Source organism: Penaeus vannamei, chromosome 19, assembly GCF_042767895.1.
Source record: "Penaeus vannamei isolate JL-2024 chromosome 19, ASM4276789v1, whole genome shotgun sequence".
NCBI lineage: Eukaryota > Metazoa > Arthropoda > Malacostraca > Decapoda > Penaeidae > Penaeus > Penaeus vannamei.
Genome location: NC_091567.1, coordinates 19949137 through 19969136, shown reverse-complemented (window position 1 = coordinate 19969136; position 20000 = coordinate 19949137). Strand labels below are relative to the sequence as shown.

Below are 20000 nucleotides of genomic sequence, written 5' to 3'. Positions count from 1 at the left end.
ATATACAAAATACAAATGAACTAAGCAACGAACTAACAATGATAGAATTAAAAACAATAATAAAAAATGCCAAGAATAACAAAGCATATGGCCCAGACGAGATACCATACGAACTATATAAAAATGCACCAGATAATTTGCTGAAGGCAATTCTAAGAATAATGAATACACATTGGTCCAGGGGTGAATACCCAGCATCACAAAAAAATGTGATAGTAAATCCAATAGTTAAACCAGGAAAAAACCCAAACGATGCAAAATCCTACAGATTCATATGTAGAATATCTTGTATCGGAAAGTTATTCGAAAGTCTAATAACAAAAAGAATAACTTGGTTTCTGGAACATTATAACAAACTAGACAAAGATTTAAATGGATTCAGGCCAAACAGAAATACAATAGATGCATTACAAATACTAGATAATCATATAAACAAAGCATTTGTGGAAAAACAATATACCATAATAGCCTGTATAGATTTGGAAAAGGCATTTGACACAGTCAACCACGAAGCATTAATTAATAATAAAAATGGCAAAACTAGGAATAACAGGTAACCCATTAAAATGGATAAATGATCTTTTAGAAAATAGAACATTCCAAATAAAGATTGGAAATAGAACTTCAAAGAAAGGAACAACTAAATGTGGGGTACCTCAAGGGTCTCCAATAAGCCCAGTACTATTCAACATAATGATAAACGATTTGAAACTAACAGGCATCGAAAAAATAATATACGCCAATGATATTACATTAATAATAAGTAAAAAAAATTTAATTGAAGCAGCAAACAAACTAGAAACAGAACTACAAAAATTAAAAGAATGGGCAAATACTTGGGACTTAAAAATAACTTTCCTAAAAAGTAAACTACTATGCTTTACAAATAAGAAAATAAATAATTTACCAACAATTAAAATGGACAATATAGAAATAAAATATGTACAAAGCCACAAAATATTAGGTCTAACTTTAGATGCACCAAAACTAAAGTGGAAAAACCATATAAATTATACAAAAGTAGAAACATTATACAGAATAAATCTCATGAAAAAGCTAGCCTCGTTCAAATGGGGAGCCAACAGAGAAACCCTGATAAAATTCTACAAAATATACATAAAACCGAAAATAGAATACGGAATAACAATATACGGTGCAGCAAAAGAAGGAGAAATTAAAAAAATAGAAATCCTCCAAAATCAAGTATTAAGACTCGCTACAGGATGCCTTAATTCAACCCCAATAATAGCCCTTCAAGCTCTAACAAATTTAGCCCCAATGAAAGACCGAAAAAAAGAACTGGAATATATACATCTAACCAAGATCCTAAACAAACCCAATAGAATGCCAATAAAACAGCAAACAATAAACTACATAAAAGAATATAACCCCCAGAGAGACAAGAGATCTCTATTCCACAGAGTCACAGAAACTAATAAGATTCTGAATATTGAACTAAAAATAAATGAAGTACCAACCACTTCACCAGTACTCCCATGGTTTGATATTTCAAATTATATTCAAATAAATTTTGCTGAAGAACTTACAAAAAACACCCCTCAAGTAGTTATTCAAAAATATTATCAAGAAATGATAAACATAAACTACAAAGATTATACCAAAATATTCACCGATGGATCAAAAATAAAGGAACCAGAATCAACCTCAGCAGCAATATTTATTCAAGACAAAGAAATAACAACTATCTGGAAACTACCAGCTAATATAGAAATAACCCACGCAGAACTCTATGCAATAAAGCAAGGACTAAATTATATTATAAACAATAATCTAAACAAAACGGTAATACTAACAGATTCCCAATCATCACTACAACTTCTACAAAACCGTAAACCTCTAAATTATATACAAATCATATATGATATACAAAAGCAAATGCATACAATTGAAATTAAAAAACAAACAATAAAAATCCAATGGATTCCATCACATAAAAACATTAAGGGAAACGAAATAGCAGACTTAGCAGCAAAGAAAGGTCATGAACTAAACAACACCATGAAAGTTTCTCAAGACCAAAATTATACAATAAAAGAAATAAAATAAAAAAAATTCAAACAATGGGAATCGAATCTCAAAAGATTACTAAACTCAAAGAATTATCTCATAAAAGACAACAACATAAAACCTTGGGTCAGAGCTAAAAACAGAAAAATGGATACATGTATCGCAAAATTATTAACCAAACATACAAGACTAAAACAACATTTATATAGAATAAAAATGGAAAACGACCCATACTGCAGATGGTGTAGAATCCAAGAGGAAACAATAGAACATATGATAATACAATGTCCAAGATTCAACTCCCATAGAATAAAACTAAAACAAGCACTTATTCAAGCAAATATTTATGACTTTAACATCAACCTTCTGTTAACAGGGACAGATCATCCATTACCACTGAAGTATTACATACTAAGACACACTAAGATCTTCCTACAAAGAACCAAGTTAATCAACCTAATATAAGAAACTTCAAGAACAAAAGAAGAGGATCCAGGGGATATAGACAACATAGTCTAAACCCTATAACAAGAAAGAAGAAGAAGAAGAAATGGGGAGAAATGTCATGTTAGGAAATGGCACTGATTTCACAGAAAAATACCCTGTATAGCTAAAAGTCACTGGTTACTGCAGCAATTTTTTTTTTTATCTTATTATTATTATTATTATAACCTGGTGTGTTGAAGGATTGTCGATCCAAATATCGGCAGGCAGATGGTATGGACATGCTTTTAGCTGCATAGGTTTTAGTTTTGCTTCATTGTTTGTTTTCACCAAGTGGGATGGTGACTCCGACTCGTGACGTGACACCTAATAGGTCTATTTCCATGCAAATGTAGACAAAATGATGTTTTCTGCACATGAAAAAATTTAATAATCCCTGCGCCAGCAAAATACTCTACAGTCTGGCCTGGAGGATTCTTTGTTTTCCCAGGCAGGGGTTGGGGGCCAACAGCCTCCCATGAGGGGGTCAACAATATATTGACTGATTGTGTACATTTACATTTTACCCCCTAATTTCCCTGGAACCTTCCATGCCCTTCCCTTCTCGTGGGGCCAAGAATGTTGGGTTGGTAAAGGCTTCCACACAATAAAACCTACATATTTGCTTCGTAGACAGTGAGAGGAATCCAACGATACCAAAATCATCGCAATCAGTATGGCAGATGTATTCCAAAAACTTACGAAAATATGTTTAATTTATAATTACCCTTCTCATGAATTCATCTCTGTATGATTGTTCAAAATCTTCTACTGAGTACAGTTTGAAGCTACACAATATCAAATCCAGCCGAGTCAGTTTACTAGGGACGATACTACCTATAGGAGACTTCAAAATGACATTTCCGTAAATTAATAAGTGAATAACTGGATGAAAAGATGTAAACAAAGGCAACTTCAGTGATCCTCTTTCATCCGGCACAAGTAAACTTACTTTCACGATGTATAGGGAGAGCTTACAGATTCAGTAGGCTCCTTTATGCTAAATCAGGAATCATTTGATGACAGACTTTGTCCACGAGTGTTTGTTGGCTCTTGACAAAACGCCAAGACGTGTTCTGGGTGTTCGTTCGAAATTATTATTATTCTTTCTTCTTTTACAGGGTTTTAGACTTTTGAGTATTCTATATCCCCTGGATCCTTTTTCTTTTCTATTCTTTCTTTTATATGATCTCCGTTAATTTGGTTTTTCTTAGGAAGATTTTGGTATGTCTGAGGGTGTAGTACTTTTCTGTTGGGGAGAGATCTGCACCTGTGAATAGTAAGTCAATATTTGGGTTGTTTATTTTGATTTTTCTTAGTGCTTCTTTTAGTCTTGTTCTGTTGGAATGGAATCTTGGACATTGGAGTATTAAGTGTTCTATTGTTTCATCTTCGATATGGCACCATCTGCAGAGTGGATCATTTGTAATTTTCATTCTATGTAAATGCTGTTTTAATCTCGTGTGTTTAGTATATATTCTTGTTATGCATACATCAATTTTTCTGTTTTTAGATCTCCATGGTTGAGGATCTGTGTTTTTCACTAGATCATTTTTTGTGTTGAGGATTGTGTTCATCTTATCCAGTTGTTTTGGTTTTTTATTTTAATTTGTTTAATTTGTTTTTTTGTATCTTCATGTATGGTTATGGTATTTGTTAGATTATGTGCTTTTTTTGCTGCCTGGTCTACTATTTCATTACCTTTTATGTTTTTGTGTGAAGGTATCCATTGTAACATTATTGTATGTTTTTGTTTTACTAGTGTGTGTATGATTTCTTGTATTTCGAATATTAAGTGTTTAAAATTTTTTGGTTTCGAGTTGGATATTAGAAGTAGAGCAGATTTTGAGTCTGAAAATATCACTGATTTCAATAATTTATCATTCTGAATATATTTTAACCCTTGTTTTATTGCAAAAAGTTCTGCTTCTATTATTTCCGTATTGCTCGGTAATTTCCATATTGTTGTTATTTTTTTTTCTTGAATGTAAATTGCTGCTGAAGTAGAGTTAATACTGTATATCTTTGAGCCGTCTGTAAATAGTTTTTTATAGTTTAGGTATTTTGTTTTCTAACATTGCATAATGTGATTTTATTATTTGCTCTGGTAGATTTTTTTCTTGATAGTCCAAAAATTTGGTATTTATAATTTCAAAAATGTCATACCATGGTGAAATGGGAGTTATATTTGGGACTGCTTTTGTTTTATATTTATTTGTAATTCCTTACAAGTTTGGGGTTGTATTCTTTTATATTTGTTGTTTTTTTATTTGAGTATTTTCTGTTTTTTCTAGTATCTTTAACATTTGAGTTAATTCTTGTTCTTTTAATTTGTTTTTAATAGACATCTTATTTGATAGTGTGTATAAAGTTGTGACTGGAGTTGTTATTAAGCAACCTGTGGCTATTCTTAAGGCATTATTTTTGATAGTTTCTAGTTTTTTCATTTCTGTGTTATTTGTTGTTCCATAGATTGTTATACCATATTCTATTTTTGGTTTAATATAGATGTTTATCATCGTTTCTCTATTAGCTCCCCATGTAGTACTTGATAGTTTTTTCATTATATTTATTCTATTTGAGCATTTTATTTTTAAGTTATTGATGTGATTTCTCCATGTTAGTTTTGGAGCGTCAAATTCCAGTCCTAATATTTTATGTTTGGTCGTAAATTTTAGTTCTTCATTGTTTATCTTTATTGTTGGTATCTGTCTTATTTTGTTTTTTGTGAAGCACATTATTTTACTTTTAGTTAGATTTATTTTTAGTTCCCAATTATTAGCCCATTCAATGATTTGTTTTAAACCTATTTCTATGTTATTTTTGGCTTCTGCTAGGTCTTGTGAGATGTTAAAACTTTGTAATCGTCTGCATATATTACTTTGAATGTTTTTTCTGTTATCATTAGATCGGTAGTCATTATGTTGAATAGTAGGGGACTTAAAGGGGAGCCTTGTGGTAGTCCTCTCTTTGTTTTACCTTCTTCTGATATTTTGTTGCATATTGTTATTTGATATGTTATTTAAAAAATTGTATATCCATTTAAGTGGGGTGCCTATTATTCCGAGTTTTGATGCTTTTTTTTATGATGGCTTCATGGTTTACTGTATCGAATGCTTTTTCTAAATCAAAACGTGCTATTATTGCATTTTTTTTTTTTTTTTCTTTGAAGGTTTTGTTAATATGTAAATCTATTATTTGCAGAGTATCTATTGTGGAATAATTTGGTCTAAAACCTGTCAGGTTTTGGCTTAACTTATTATTACTTTCCAACCACCATTTCAGTCTATTATTTATCATACTTTCATATATTTTTCCTAGGCTAGAAATCCTGCTTATAAATCTATAGGATTTTATATCTGTTGGTTTTTTTCCTGGTTTTAGTATAGGGTTAACTAATGATTTTTTGAATTCTTGGGGATATTCTCCTTTTCCCCATAAGTTATTAATCAATTCTAAGATTTTTACTAGTATATTATTCAGGGCATTTTTGTAGAATTCATATGGGATTTTGTCTGGCCCATATGCTCTATTATTTTTTGCATTCTTTATTGTTATGGTTAATTCTTTTAATGTGAGTTTTTTTATTTAAGCCTTCTGTACTTTGTTGCAGTATCATGCTTTTAAGTTCTGTATTTGTTAACAGGCTTTTTGTATTTTTGTTTATTATACTTTGAAATTCTCCTTTCAGTAGTGTTAGTTTGTGTTCTGTATCTTGGACCAGTTGGTCATTATGAATTATTGGGTAATTATTGATTTTATTATTACCTTCTAGTTTTTTAATAAAGTTCCATATTTTTCTTGTTGGGGTATTAAATCTAGTAACTGACAGAAATCTGACCAATTTTTTCTTTTTTCAGTCTCTATTGTTTTTTTTTTTTTTTTTTTTTTTTTTTTTTTTTTTTTTTTTCTGCTATTATTTGAAGTTTTTTATATTCTATTCTGTTTCATTCATTCAGATTTTTTCTCCATTTATTGAAGGTTTTATTTCTTTGTTTTATTGCTTCTTTACATTTCTGATTCCAACATGGTTTTCTTGGCTTATTTTTATCTATGTTATTGTCTATCTTAAAATGTTTTTTCCCTATGTTAATCATTATTTCTGTTATCTCTTTTAATGATTTTATCTTTTTTATATCTATTTTTCGTATTTCTTTTTTATATGTTTCCCAACCTTCTTTGCTAAATTCCCTTTTTTTTTCTGTCTTGAGTTTCAATATTGTGTCTATTATCTTTAATAATTATTGGAAGATGATCACTTCTTCCATTGATATCTGTTTTTACTTCTAGATGACTTAATTCTGGGGAACCTATGACTAAATTTATTGAGGATCCTTTGCCTGTTTTAGGGTCTATTCTCGTAATTTGACCTTTAGGGGTTAACAATATTAGGTTGTTTTGATTTATTAGATTGAATAGATTTATTCCAGTGGTGTTTGTAGTTTTTTCATTTATTTTTGTATTCCATAAGGGATGATGGGCATTAAAATCACCTATTATCAGTTTTGGATGATCTACTTGATCAATATAGTGTTCTAATTCTTGTTTATTAATATTATTGCAAGGGTTGTAAACTAAAAGTACATTTAACCATTTTCTTTTATAGCTAATTTTTATAGCTAGTATTTCTAATTTGCTATTTCTTAATTCGTTCAGATTTACTTTTATATATTGTATACCATTTTGTATACAAATAGCAAGTCCTCCTCCTCTTTGTTCTGTTCTGTCTTTTCTTAATGTATCATAATTCTTTAATTTGAAATTATCATTTTTTATTAGCCATGTTTCGCAAACTGCGAATATCTCTGGATTTTCTTTGTATATTAGATAATCTATATCTATTTTTTTGTTTATTATGGATCTGGCATTCCATAGAAGTATTTTATTCATTGAACCATTCTAGTATTTCTTTAAGTATAGGGGCAGCTTCTGTTAATATATCTGTAATTATTTCAATTATTGATTTGTCAGATTTTAAATATTCTATTATATTTGAAATTAATTTAAATTTTTCTTTTATAATTTCTATCCAACAACTCTTTTTCCCATCTTTGCTTTTCCTTTCTTTTGTTATTATTGTCTTCTGTAGTGGTGTAGGAAGTGACCATGTAACTGGGGACTTTACAAGTTTCTTGTCTTTTGGGTTTTGTTCCAGTGTGTGTTTGTTCTTTTATTTTTTCTTGATTGTTTTTTTGTTTTGGTTTCACTGATGGGTTTGGAGTATTATCTGTTCTGTTTGTGTTGTTTTTTTTTTTTGTTTTGTAGGTGTTTTCTGTGCTGGTGTTATATGGTTTGTTTGTGTTAGTATTTGAGCGAATGTTTGTGTTGTGTTTGGATTTGATTGTTGTGTTGTGTTCATGTTGTCATCTGTATGTTGGATATGTTCTGTATCAGTGTTGTGTATCTCCGCTGTGGTAATTATCATGTTTTTCTGAATTGTTTGAATTGTTTTTTGTGTTTTATGGTTTAATTGGTGGAAGAGTTTCTTAACCTCTAAGTTGTTTGGTGTTATATTTTTTTTGTTTATGTCTTGTGCTTTTAGTTGTGTGGGGCATGTTCTATCGTAGGCTGGATGATTACCTTCACAGAAAAAGCAATGTGAGGTGTTTATGCAGTCTTTAAATTTATGTCCTATTTGGCTACAATTGCTGCATCTTGTCTTATTTTTACACAAGATAATCCCATGTCCATATGTTAGACACTTATAACATTTTGATATAGGAAATGTATATTGATAAATTTTGTAGCTCATATGACCTATGGCTATTTTACTGGGGAGTGGACCTCTGAAAGTAATTCTTAAAGATTTAGTTGGTACCCAATTGTTGTGTCCCGGTACCTTATTGGGTTTATTTATTCTTACAATTTCTTCTATTTGGGTATCTTGTCCCATAATACTTTAATTTTGTCTTTGATTTATTTTATGTCAATATCTAGTTCTACTGGGGATATTGTTCCATAAGTACAACCTTGATTTTTATTTGATGTTGGTTGTTTGCAGGTTATTTCCCAGTTACCCAAATGTTTTATTTCTTTCAGAGGTCCTAATTTGTTCAAATCAATCACTTCAAATCTTATGGCTTTGCCGTCTCCTAATATTCTTAGTGAGTTTTCAATTATATATTTTTGAAAAACTGATTTATTAATAGCTTCTGTTAATCTGATCGGGAGATTGAAGCTTGAGTTGATTGATTAATTTGTTAACTGGATAAGAACTACATGGGTTACTGATGCTTGTGTACGATGTTCCTTAGATTGTCTGTCGGTTTCTTCGTTTCGTGCTTGTTTGGAGTATGGGTAATCTTCGCTATCACTGTCTCGTCTTCTGCTGTTTTTCTGGTGTTCGTATATCATTGCATTGTCTTTTCCTGGTTCATCACCTTGATCTAGATCAAAGTTTTCGTTCATAAGCTTTCACTTCACTGAGTTCGGTACTTTTTAAAAGATTGATCACTCTTTCACGTTGATGCCAAACACGCTGATTGGCTGCAGTTCTCGTACTGTAGCTGCTAATATTATTGCGATTCTCATTATTTGTTTGACGGAGCAAATAGAGCTCTTCTGTTTACCAGTAAAAATTGTAAAGTCCTTAAAGGAGCAACCAAAGCCATTAAGCAGTAAATTCCTCAATACAGTCCTTGAAAAAATTACATTTACGAGTCCAATTACAGTTTGTATCTAACAGGATGACATTACAACCGTAATACCATAGTGATATCGAGTATTATTAGAGCAACAAAGAAATGTATTACTCTGCGCAAATCGATGTGTCGGACTCATATTACAAGTAAGAGGAACTGCGCAGGCATTATGAAAACAAAAATATTATCGTATTGAAATGCCCACGAAACTTTTTGAAATTTTATTGTATACCACATTCGCGTGACATTTGTCACGAAAGATAATAGTATTACATGAAATACTATTGACCAATCGCATGCCACCGTGTGCGTGACAGGTATGCAGTGGGTAAGCAAAATGGATTTCAGGTGCGGCGGGTCGATCACAAGCCTGTTTTAAGTCGATTACTCTACTGTACCTGTTAATAATTCGTCTTTCAGAAGTTGTAATGCAAACAGCTGCTGTAGCATATCCAAGTACTCACTGATACTTGGATTATTATATTTCTCTCTTTTTCTGGGAATAAGTTATGTCTATATTTATAATGATAGACTGTTACAGTTACATTTATGAAATATGTTTGAATCTTAGGCTGGTAGATCGCATCAGGGTATATGTAAAAAAAAGTAGATCATATCTCTCAAAAGGTTGGCCACCCCTGCTATCGAATTATTTTGAAAAAAAAATCACGCTATAGAATTCTTGAGAGCACACGGTGTTTTGTCCATACTGCAATTTACTTTGCAAATATCTTGAAGATCGACATGTGATGTTGTGGTAGATGGAAAAAAAATTAAACGTCGCAAAAGTTGTAATCGTTGAGATCAACGATACGCTGCTCTTGTGGCGAAAATACAACGGGGGCAGACAGTTGAGCCAATTTGATTTTGAACAGTTTATTTGGATAAATAATACATTACCCAAACATATCCAACTCTTTTGGAGTGACGGTATATAGCACTTTAAAGATCCTTGGGCAAGATCTTTACAATTGCATTCATATTATTTTACAGATGCAAACTGTTTATGTATCCTTAAAATGTTATCATTTACATTAATCATATGCTTTGTCATTTCTCTAACTCCCTTTATGAAAGGTTCTATGTATTGACATTCCATTGCATAGTGTTTCAAATTATAATTAACTCAGTTTGAGTGGACGTGGGATTTAGGAGGTACTGGGCGTGTAAGTAAGTAAGCCGGGCAGTGTCCACAGTGCAGACATGCTCATACACATCATTAAGAAATATATCAAACCAAACATCATGATATTCAGTGATGGATGGGCTGCCTACCGAAACTTACATCATGGTTAAAAATATGGGTAATCATTCTAAAAACTTTGTACACCGACATGACCCACATATCCACACATAGAGCATTGAAAGAATATAGAGAGATATCAAAAGAGTGGATAAAACGGCCTGGAATCAGGAACAACTATGTCGCAATATAATGCAATATACAATAATATACATCGTGCGATATTTAATATATATATATAATATATATATATTATATATGTATATATATACATATATTATATAACACCACTCTGGTTCTCTAACACATTCTTTGAAATCGCAGTGGTTATACATTTGCCGCAAGACGGCAGAGCGAGACCTACCCTTGCTAGGTCGTTTCCCTCGATGAAGACCTATTCCAGGAGCGATTAAAATCACCAACTGTATTGCCGTTACCTGATTCACTTACATAACTGATCATATATAAACAAATTAAACATAAAATGTAAATTTCCCTTGTTACGGAACAAATAACATATTTTCGCGTACTATGAGGCACAATGAATAAGAATTGTCGACAATAAATTATTCATGTCTGAAAAACTAACAGACACCATGAATAACGAACAATTATTAGCAAAATAGCGACTATATTGTGTCACAAATCGACAAATCATAGCCATTGAAAACTGATACTGCTAGAAATACTACCGCTTCGAGGACGCATGCCTGTGAAGCGTCATAGAGGAGGCGCGACTAAACACTGGTTAGTTCGATTTTATTAGCATATTGCGAGAACCGGATAATTATATATATATATATATATATATATATATATATATATATATATATATATATTATTTATTTACTTATTTAATTATAGTTCGAAGTGAATGTCTTTAACTAATAAACAAATATACACAGTGCCTTCATTTATAACATTACATTAAAAACAATATCACTCACCGTCAACAGTTTGGCTTAAGTTCCTTGTTTATTGCATATTACCACAATTAATATATTTGGTATACCACCATAGTACGTGTATCAAAATGGGGTTAAAAGCATTCGTAAGATATTTATTTATTTTAAGCTGTGCGGCATCAAGTAACCGCCACGATAGCAGTAGTGTAACTTTTTTGTTTCCGTTTTTTGTACCATTTACGAGTATAAACGCAATGAATCAATAAAAGTACCATTACATTCTGAACAACAATAACCAAAATCTTATGCATAATTTCATAAGATCAGAAAACTATTTCAAGTTTATTTTGTTCAACCATGACTTAATGCATCTGTATTGTGCGTCAGTCGGGAAAAAAAATAATCTCGGATTTAACCGCTGAATTATAGACTAATTGTTAAGTTGGTTTAGTTCTTTTATTTACCGCCGTGGCTAACTGCACAGGCGTGGGTAAGCTGGGGTACATTTGATGCATGGTCATAGCTAGTACGTACTGCTTAAGCATAGCAGGGGGAACACTGTCTTTTGGGGGGGACAGTCGTATAAAATACACTTAGGGACGATATTTTCCACGGTGGAATATAACGTCCATGTAGGGTCTTAGTTATGGGTATGTTCAACTGAGATAAGTGTTTACATATTACTTGTAGCTATGTATTTGAGATTGAATCGATGTTGTCATTCAAATTGAGCTCCACTATTCTCTGTTGTCTTTTGAACTCTGTAGAATAGAGGGATTCTCTTACTGTTTCGACACTATGGTGTTTATGCATAAACTTTCGTAAACAGACGGTAAATTAAGTTCTATTCTCATAGCCTTTTGAGAGAATAGTAAAAAAAAAAAAAAAACATTCGATTCTAAATGGCAATTATGATGATTGTAGCAATAATTCAGTTAATTATGATCATTTTGATGATAATTCAATTAATATTGACAATAATGATGATAATGATAATAATATGATAATTATAATGATAATTTTGATAATAATTGCAAAAATAGCAATAATCAAGAGTATTCTAATAATTTTCATATTAATCAATAATAATGATAATAGAAGAAATAATTATGATATTAACATTATTGACATGATTATTATTATTGTTATTATTATTCCTAAAATTATCATTATTGTTATTGTAATTACCAAAATAGTTATAATGATGAAAATGACATTAATAAATGGGATGTTAATGATTATAACTGCAATAATGATAATAATAATAAAGATAATTATGACGCTAATGATAATAATCCTGAAAATAATGACAATATTTAAAAAAAAATAATAATCATTGAGCCCATTTAAGGACTAAAAGTAATAAAATCCCCAAAGTCGAAAATCTAGCTAGCCTAATGAGAGAATAGTCGAGAAAAAAACTTTTTCGATTCTAAACGATAATTATGATAATTTCAGCAATAATTCGGGTAATTATGTGATCATTTTGATGATTTTCCCATTAATGTTGACAATAATGTGATATTAATGATAATAATGGCAATAATAATAATTATTATATGATAATTGTAATGATAATTTCAATAATAATTGCAAAAATAGCAATAATTAAGAGTATTCTAATGATTTTCATATCAATAATAAAATAGAAATAATTATGATATTATTATTATTATTCCTTAAATTGTCAATATTGTTATTATAATTACAAAAATAGTTATAATGATGAAAAGGAATATAATGAATAGGATTTTAATGATAACTGCAATAATGAAAATAATAATTATAATTACGACGATAATTACTATAATGATAACGATCATGAAAATAATGACAATAATGATAATGCTAATTATTGAGCCCATTTATAATAAAAAATGGGCTAAAAGTAATAAAATTCAAAAGTCGAAAACACGGCAAAATAATCATTCTTTTTGAGGGAATAGACGAGAAACCCTCTTTTTCGATTTTAAACGATAATTCTGATGATTTTAGCAATAATTCAGTTAATCCTGATCATTTTCATGATGATTTCATTAATATTGACAATAATGATGATTTCAATGATGATGATGATGATAATAATAATAATAATAAAGAGTTTATTAAGTAAAGTTTTAGTTACAAGGGTAAAATTGTTACTTTACAAAGTTATCATTTAAGTGTCTAATACAATAGGGAATAGTAGACATATAATATCTGGATGTACGACACTGGTTCACATAATTTATTGTTAACATCCTCACGAAGCTGTCTGCTTGATTGACGCAAGTCGGTAAGCAGGTGCCGATGTCTCGTAGATGTAATGATGTGTGCTAATTTTTCTGTTGGGGATTTTCTCCGGTTTTCTAAAGAGCGTATCTGCAGTTGGTTTAGTGCTTCTGTGTATGTGGTGTAGTTTGACCCGAGAATGATACGTAATGCTCTTTTCTGAAGTCTTTCTAATTTTATTTTTTTCAAAGTTGGTAATGGACGAATGCCAGACTGGTGCTGCATATTCACAGACTGGTCGAAGGTCGTCCATATGCGAAGGTCTTCTTGGGATGCACCGAAAGATTTTAATTTGGTTAGCATAAAGAACTTTCTTCCACACTTTGAAATCAGTTTCTTGGTGTTGGAGTACCACTTTAAATCGTCACTGATAACTGTTCCCAATAGATTCACCTCTTCGGCCCGAGTTAAGAGTTCCTCGTCTATTTTTAGAGTACTACCACTGTCGGCTAATTTGTTAAATTTAAATTTAGTTTCTGTGCATTTCTTGGTGTTGACAGACATTTTGTTAGATGAAGCCCACTCTGACTTGTTTAAGGTGTTTCCTTGCTCTGGTTGGTGTGCTAGTGCAAGTGTCATGTCGTCCACATTTTTGTAGATCTTCACGTGCGGAATTTCGTCCTCATTTACCATTATCAGAAACAATAATGGGCCGAGGACCGTTCCTTGAGGGACACCGCATTGAAGATCAATTTCATCGGATATTAGGTTGTTTGCATGTCCTCTGGGAGCGAAGGTTGATGAAGGAAGATATTCACTTCACCCAGCCCTCGTGGAAACCCAGAGAAATCATTTTCTTAATTAAAGTGGTGTAGTCGATGAGATCAAATGCTTTCCTCAGGTCGATGGTGACGGTAGTGACCTCGAGTCTTTTGTCTACATTTGAAGTGATATAATTGATCAGGTCAACTAGGTAGTGGACTGTGGAGCTACCCTTGATATTTCCAAATTTGCGATGATCTAATTTGGGCGCGAATATTTTCCACAATTCTTTAGCAATTATTCTCTCGAGTATTTTGCAAGGAAAAGGTGTTAATGATATGGGCCTAAGGTCATCGAGAGAATTAGGTGGATTTGTTTTGGGAATTGGGACTGTGATAGCACGCTTCCATAGGTCAGGCACCACGCCCTCAGTGATGGAGCAGTTAAAGATGTCGTTGAGGGGGGTGGCGAGATCGGGGGCGAATTCACGTAGTAACCTCGGTGGGATGTCATCAGGGCCAGGAGATTTGCTTTTTGCTATCCTTCTCAAGTGTTGGTACACGTCGTATTCGCTGACAATTGCTTGCAGAGGACGCGAGGGTAAGTAAGTTGGCAGTTCTGCTTATTGTAATGGTGGGAGTAGCTTGTTAATGTTCGCAAAGTGAAAGTTGATGATGTTAGCAGCGCTTTCTGGCGAGTCGGCCATTTCGCTTATGTGAGAGAGGTAACTGTCATTTCTTTTGTCACCGATTAAATTCCGAATGTGGCTATACCACGATTTGGGATTTGCGTCACTGATTTTATCAGTTATTTGCTTATGATAATTTTTCTTAGCCGATCTCATCTCTTGCCTAACCTTTTTTGCCAAGTACTTTGTTGCATCGGTGTTTTTTTGTTTTGTAAGCTTTTTGTCTTGCCAGGATAAGGTCTTTGATCCTGTTGGTGACCCATGGTTTGTCCTGATGGTGGGTGGAAGTTCTTTTTAAGGGGAAGCAGTTGTCAATTTGGTTCCGGACTGATTTATAAAAAAGTTGGCATTTAGTGTTCGGGTCGGGGGCGTTGAGAACGTCGGCCCAGTCATGATGAGTAATCCATGAATTTTAGAATCAGGGAATCTACGAATAAGTTTTGTTCCCTTTCATTGCTTGGGTATTACAATAGTGAGAAACATAATAATAATATGATAATTATAATGATAATTTAGATAAATAGTAATCAGTATTATTCTAATGATATAATAATAATAATATAAATATGATATTATTATTATTATTGACATAATTATTATTATTGTCATTATTATTCCTAAAATTGTCATTATTATTATAATTGCAAAAATAGTTATAATGATGAAAATGACAATAATAAATGGGATATAATAACTGCAATAATGATAATGATAATTATGACGATAAATATGATAATCATGAAAATAATGACAATAATGATAACAATGAAGATAATGATAATTATTGAGCCCATTTATAATGAAAAAAGGGCTAAATGTAATAAAATTCCAAAAGTCGAAATAAACGGCAAAATCTAACGAATTATATCCTTTTGAGAGAATGATCGAAAACCCCCTTTTTCGATTTTAAACGATAGTGATTATTTTAGCAATACTTCAGTTAATTATGATCATTTTGATAATTCCATTAATATTGACAATAATGACGATATTAACAATAATAATAATATGATAATTGTAATGATAATATGGATAATAATTGCAAAAATAACAATAATTAAGAGCATTTTAATGGTTTTCATAATACTAATTATAGAAATGATTATTATATTATAATTATTGACATAATTATCATTACTGTTATTATAATTATTATTATTGTTATTGTTCCTAAAATTATCATGTTCTTATAATCGCAAAAATAGTTATAATAATGAAAATGACTATAATAAATGGGATATTAATTCTTATAACTGCAATAATGATAATAATAATTATGACGATAATTACTATAATGATAATAATCATGAAAATAATGACAATAATGATAATAATGATAATGATAATTACTCAGCCCATTTATAATGGAAAAAGGCCTAAAAGTAATAAAATCCCCAAAAGTTGAAAAACAGCAAAATCTAGCAAAATCCTTTGAGAGAATAGTCGAAAAACCCTCTTTCGATTCTAAACGATGATTATAATGATTTAAGCAATAATTCAGTTAATTATGATAATTTTGATGATAGTTCCATTAATACTGACAGTAATGGTAATATTAATTATAATAATGACAATAATAATATGATCATTATAATGATAACTTGGACAATAATTGCAAAAATAGCAATAATTAAGAGTATTATTGATAATAATAATAGAAATAATTATTATAATTATTGACATAATTATCATTATTGTTATAATAATAATTATTATTATTCCTAAAATCATCATTATTCTTATTATAATCACAAAAATAGTTATAATGTTGAAAATGACAATAAGAAATGGGACATTAATTATTATAACTACAATAATGATAATTACTATAATGATAATCATGAAAATAATGATAATGATGAAAATGATAATTATTGAGCCTATTTATAATGAAAAAAGGGCTAAAAGTAATAAAATCCCAAAAAGTCGAAAAAACGGCAAAACCTATCGAATTATATATATAGCCTCTTGAGAGAATAGTCGAAAAAACCTATTTCGATTCTAAACGATAATTATGATGATTTTATCAATAATTCAGTTAATTATGATCATTTTCATAATTCCATTAATATTGACAATAATGATGATATTAATGATAATAATGATAATAATATGATAATTATAATGATAATTTGGATAATAATTACAAAAATAGCAGTAATTAAGAGTATTCTAATGATTCTCATATTAATAATAAAAATAATAGAAACAATTATGATATCATTATTTACATTATAATTATTATTATTGTTATTATTATTCCTAAAATTATCATTATTGTTATTATAATCACAAAAATAATTAAAATGATGAAAATGACAATAGTAAATGGGGTATTAATTATTATAACTGCAATAATGATAATAATAATGATAATTATGATAATTACTATAAAGAATATAAAATCATGAAATGATGATAATAATGATGATAATGATAATTATTCAGCCCATTTATAATTTAAAAAGGGCTAAAAGTAATAAAATCTCAAAAAGTCGAAAAACGAAATATAGCCTTTTGAGAGAATAGTCGAAAAAAGACTTTTTCGATTCTAAACGATAATTATGATGATTTTAGCAATAATTCAGGTAATTATGATCATTTTGATGATAATGGTTTTCATAATAATAATGATAATAATAGAAATAAATATATTACCATTATTATTGACATAATAATTATTATTATAATTATTATTGTTGTTTTATTCCTAAAATTATCATTATTGTTATTATAATCACAAGAATAGTTATAATGATGAAAATGACTATAATAAATGGGACATTAATTATTATAACTACAATAATGATAATTATAACGATAATTAATAATACTAATCATGAAAATAATGTCAATAATGATGATAATGATAATTATTGAGCCTATTTATAATGAAAAAGGGCTAAAAGTAATAAAATCCCAAAAGTAAAAAACCGGCAAAATCTATTGAATTATATGGTCGAAAAAAAACTTTCTCGATTCTAATATACAGTTTAATATATAATAATAATAGTTTAATATAATATGATAATTGTTTAATATAATATAATAGTTTAATATATTATAGCTCAATTTGTAGCTGAATGATATATCTGTGATGATGATTTTAGCAATAATTCAGTTAATTATGATAATTTTGATGATAATTCCATTAATATTAACCATAATGATATTGATGGTAATAATGACAATAATGATGATATTGATGATACTAATGACAATAATAATGATAATAATATGATAATTTTAATAATTATTATTATATGATAATTATAATGATAATTTGGATAATAATTGCAAAAATGGCAATGAATAAGAGTATTCTAATGATTTTCATATTAATAATAATGATAATCATAATTATGGTATAACAGTTATTATTGACCAAATTATTATTATTGTTCTTATAATTATTATTATTGTTATTGTAATTAGTATTATAGTTATCATCATTGTTGTTATTATAATCACAAAAATAGTTATAATGATGAAAATGACAACAATAAATGGGATATTAATTATATTAATTATAACTGCAATGATGATAATAATAATGATAATTATGACGACAATTGCTATAATGATAATAATCATGAAAATAATGATGATAAACATGAAAATAATGATAATAATGATGAATTTCATGCAAAAAAAAAATCGACTTAGTCATTAAAATTATCATATTATTATATAATAATGATAATAATATGATGATGATTATAATGATAATTTGGATAATAATTGCAAAAATGGCAGTAACTAAGTGTAGTCCGCAGATGATTTCCATATTAATAATAATAATAATAGAAATAATAATACTATTATTATTTACCTAATTATCATTATTGTTATTATTATTCCTAAAATTATTATTATTGTTATTACAATCACAAAAATAGTTAAAAGGATGAAATGACAATAATAAAGGGATATTAATTATAACTGCAATAATGATAATTATGACGATAATTACTGTAATGATAATAATCATGTAAATAATGATAATGATGATACTGATAATTATTGAGCCCATTTATAATGAAAAATGGCTAAAAGTAATAAAATCCTGAAAGTCGAAAAAACGGCAAAAGCTAGCGAATTATAGCCTTTTTAGAGAAGAGTCGAAAAAAAAACACAATTTAGATTTATCACCCATTTTTTCAGATACGTAAACATATGGAAGGACTGTTGATTTCTGTTCGTTATTTCACATTTGAAATACTGATATGATATTTTCATCACTATCATTAATGTTCTTATCATACATAGTTTAATCTATGAGCAAAACATTTCGAAAATGCAAACCTCCCCCCACCCCCAAATGTGGGGTAGGATTGCCAAATGATCCGGATCACCACCAATTTTATGGAATATTAATTAGGCTAAGACATACCTCTGATTAAAAAAAAAAAAAAAAAAATCAAATCTGTTCATAACTTTTCGAGTTAGAAAAAAAATCCTGGATCCAAACCATGGTCCGCATCACCACCAAAGTGCAATAAACATCTAAGTTAGGTTAAAACACACTTCTGGTTAAAATCTCATTAAAATGTGTTCAGAAATCACTATAAATCAAACAGCAAACAAAGAAACAAACGGAAGTAACAATATAAATAAACAAAAGGTCATAGGGTACATGAAAATAATCTGTATGTGCTTACATTTCTTATACACATATTTTTACACCGCAATGTACTTGTTTTTCGTCTTTCACGGAAGTCTTAGTTTAGTTTAGTCCATTATTTACCACCCTGGCTAACTGCACAGGCGTGGGCAAGCTGTGGTACATTTGGTGCATGGTCAAAGCATTATATAATAGTATTACAGTGTAAATCTAGATCATAACATTATTACGAACTATAGTATATCATTTAAAAGAAAAGAAAAGTAATTTATCTACTCATCTACCAAGCCGGCGTAAGGCTTGGGCATGGAAAGGCAATGTAACATTTAACAATGTAACATGTGCTCATGTGATACTACATTCCAAAGTTAGGACACAACATAAGTATATCTTCCAAGACATCAGATGATATGAA

At 29.7% G+C, this 20000-nt stretch overlaps 2 protein-coding genes across 13 annotated transcripts in view; both read right to left on the bottom strand.

Moving 5' to 3' along the window:
* The window catches only part of LOC113819274 (uncharacterized), a 109036-nt gene extending 99223 nt beyond the window's left edge, over nt 1-9813 (bottom strand). For 3 of the 12 annotated variants that reach the window (XM_070134079.1, XM_070134090.1, XM_070134091.1), the window contains exon 1: nt 8731-9813. In XM_070134079.1, coding sequence (XP_069990180.1) covers nt 8731-8919 — 189 coding nt within the window. In that variant the 5' untranslated portion in view covers nt 8920-9813. The other 9 variants (XM_070134086.1, XM_070134085.1, XM_070134083.1 and 6 more) reach the window with 7 other exon arrangements.
* Nucleotides 9814-14325: 4512 nt separating this feature from the next.
* Nucleotides 14326-19750, bottom strand: LOC138864940 (uncharacterized). Its single transcript, XM_070133594.1, has 4 exons — nt 19709-19750; nt 15130-15232; nt 14676-14894; nt 14326-14531 (listed from the first exon to the last, which is right to left on the bottom strand). The coding sequence occupies exons 1-4, from the start codon at nt 19748-19750 to the stop codon at nt 14326-14328; spliced, it is 570 nt and encodes a 189-aa protein (XP_069989695.1).
* Nucleotides 19751-20000: the final 250 nt, after the last annotated feature.

Bases quoted from the DNA above. Each gene is read 5' to 3' on its own strand.
- LOC138864940 (XM_070133594.1), bottom strand. From the start codon at position 19,750: ATGTACCACAGCTTGCCCACGCCTGTGCAGTTAGCCAGGGTG. The intron at 15,233-19,708 runs GTAAATAATGGA...ACCCACCATCAG, and splicing joins CTGTGCAGTTAGCCAGGGTG to GACAAACCATGGGTCACCAA. The intron at 14,532-14,675 runs GTGCTATCACAG...CGCCCAAATTAG, and splicing joins GGTGCCTGACCTATGGAAGC to ATCATCGCAAATTTGGAAAT.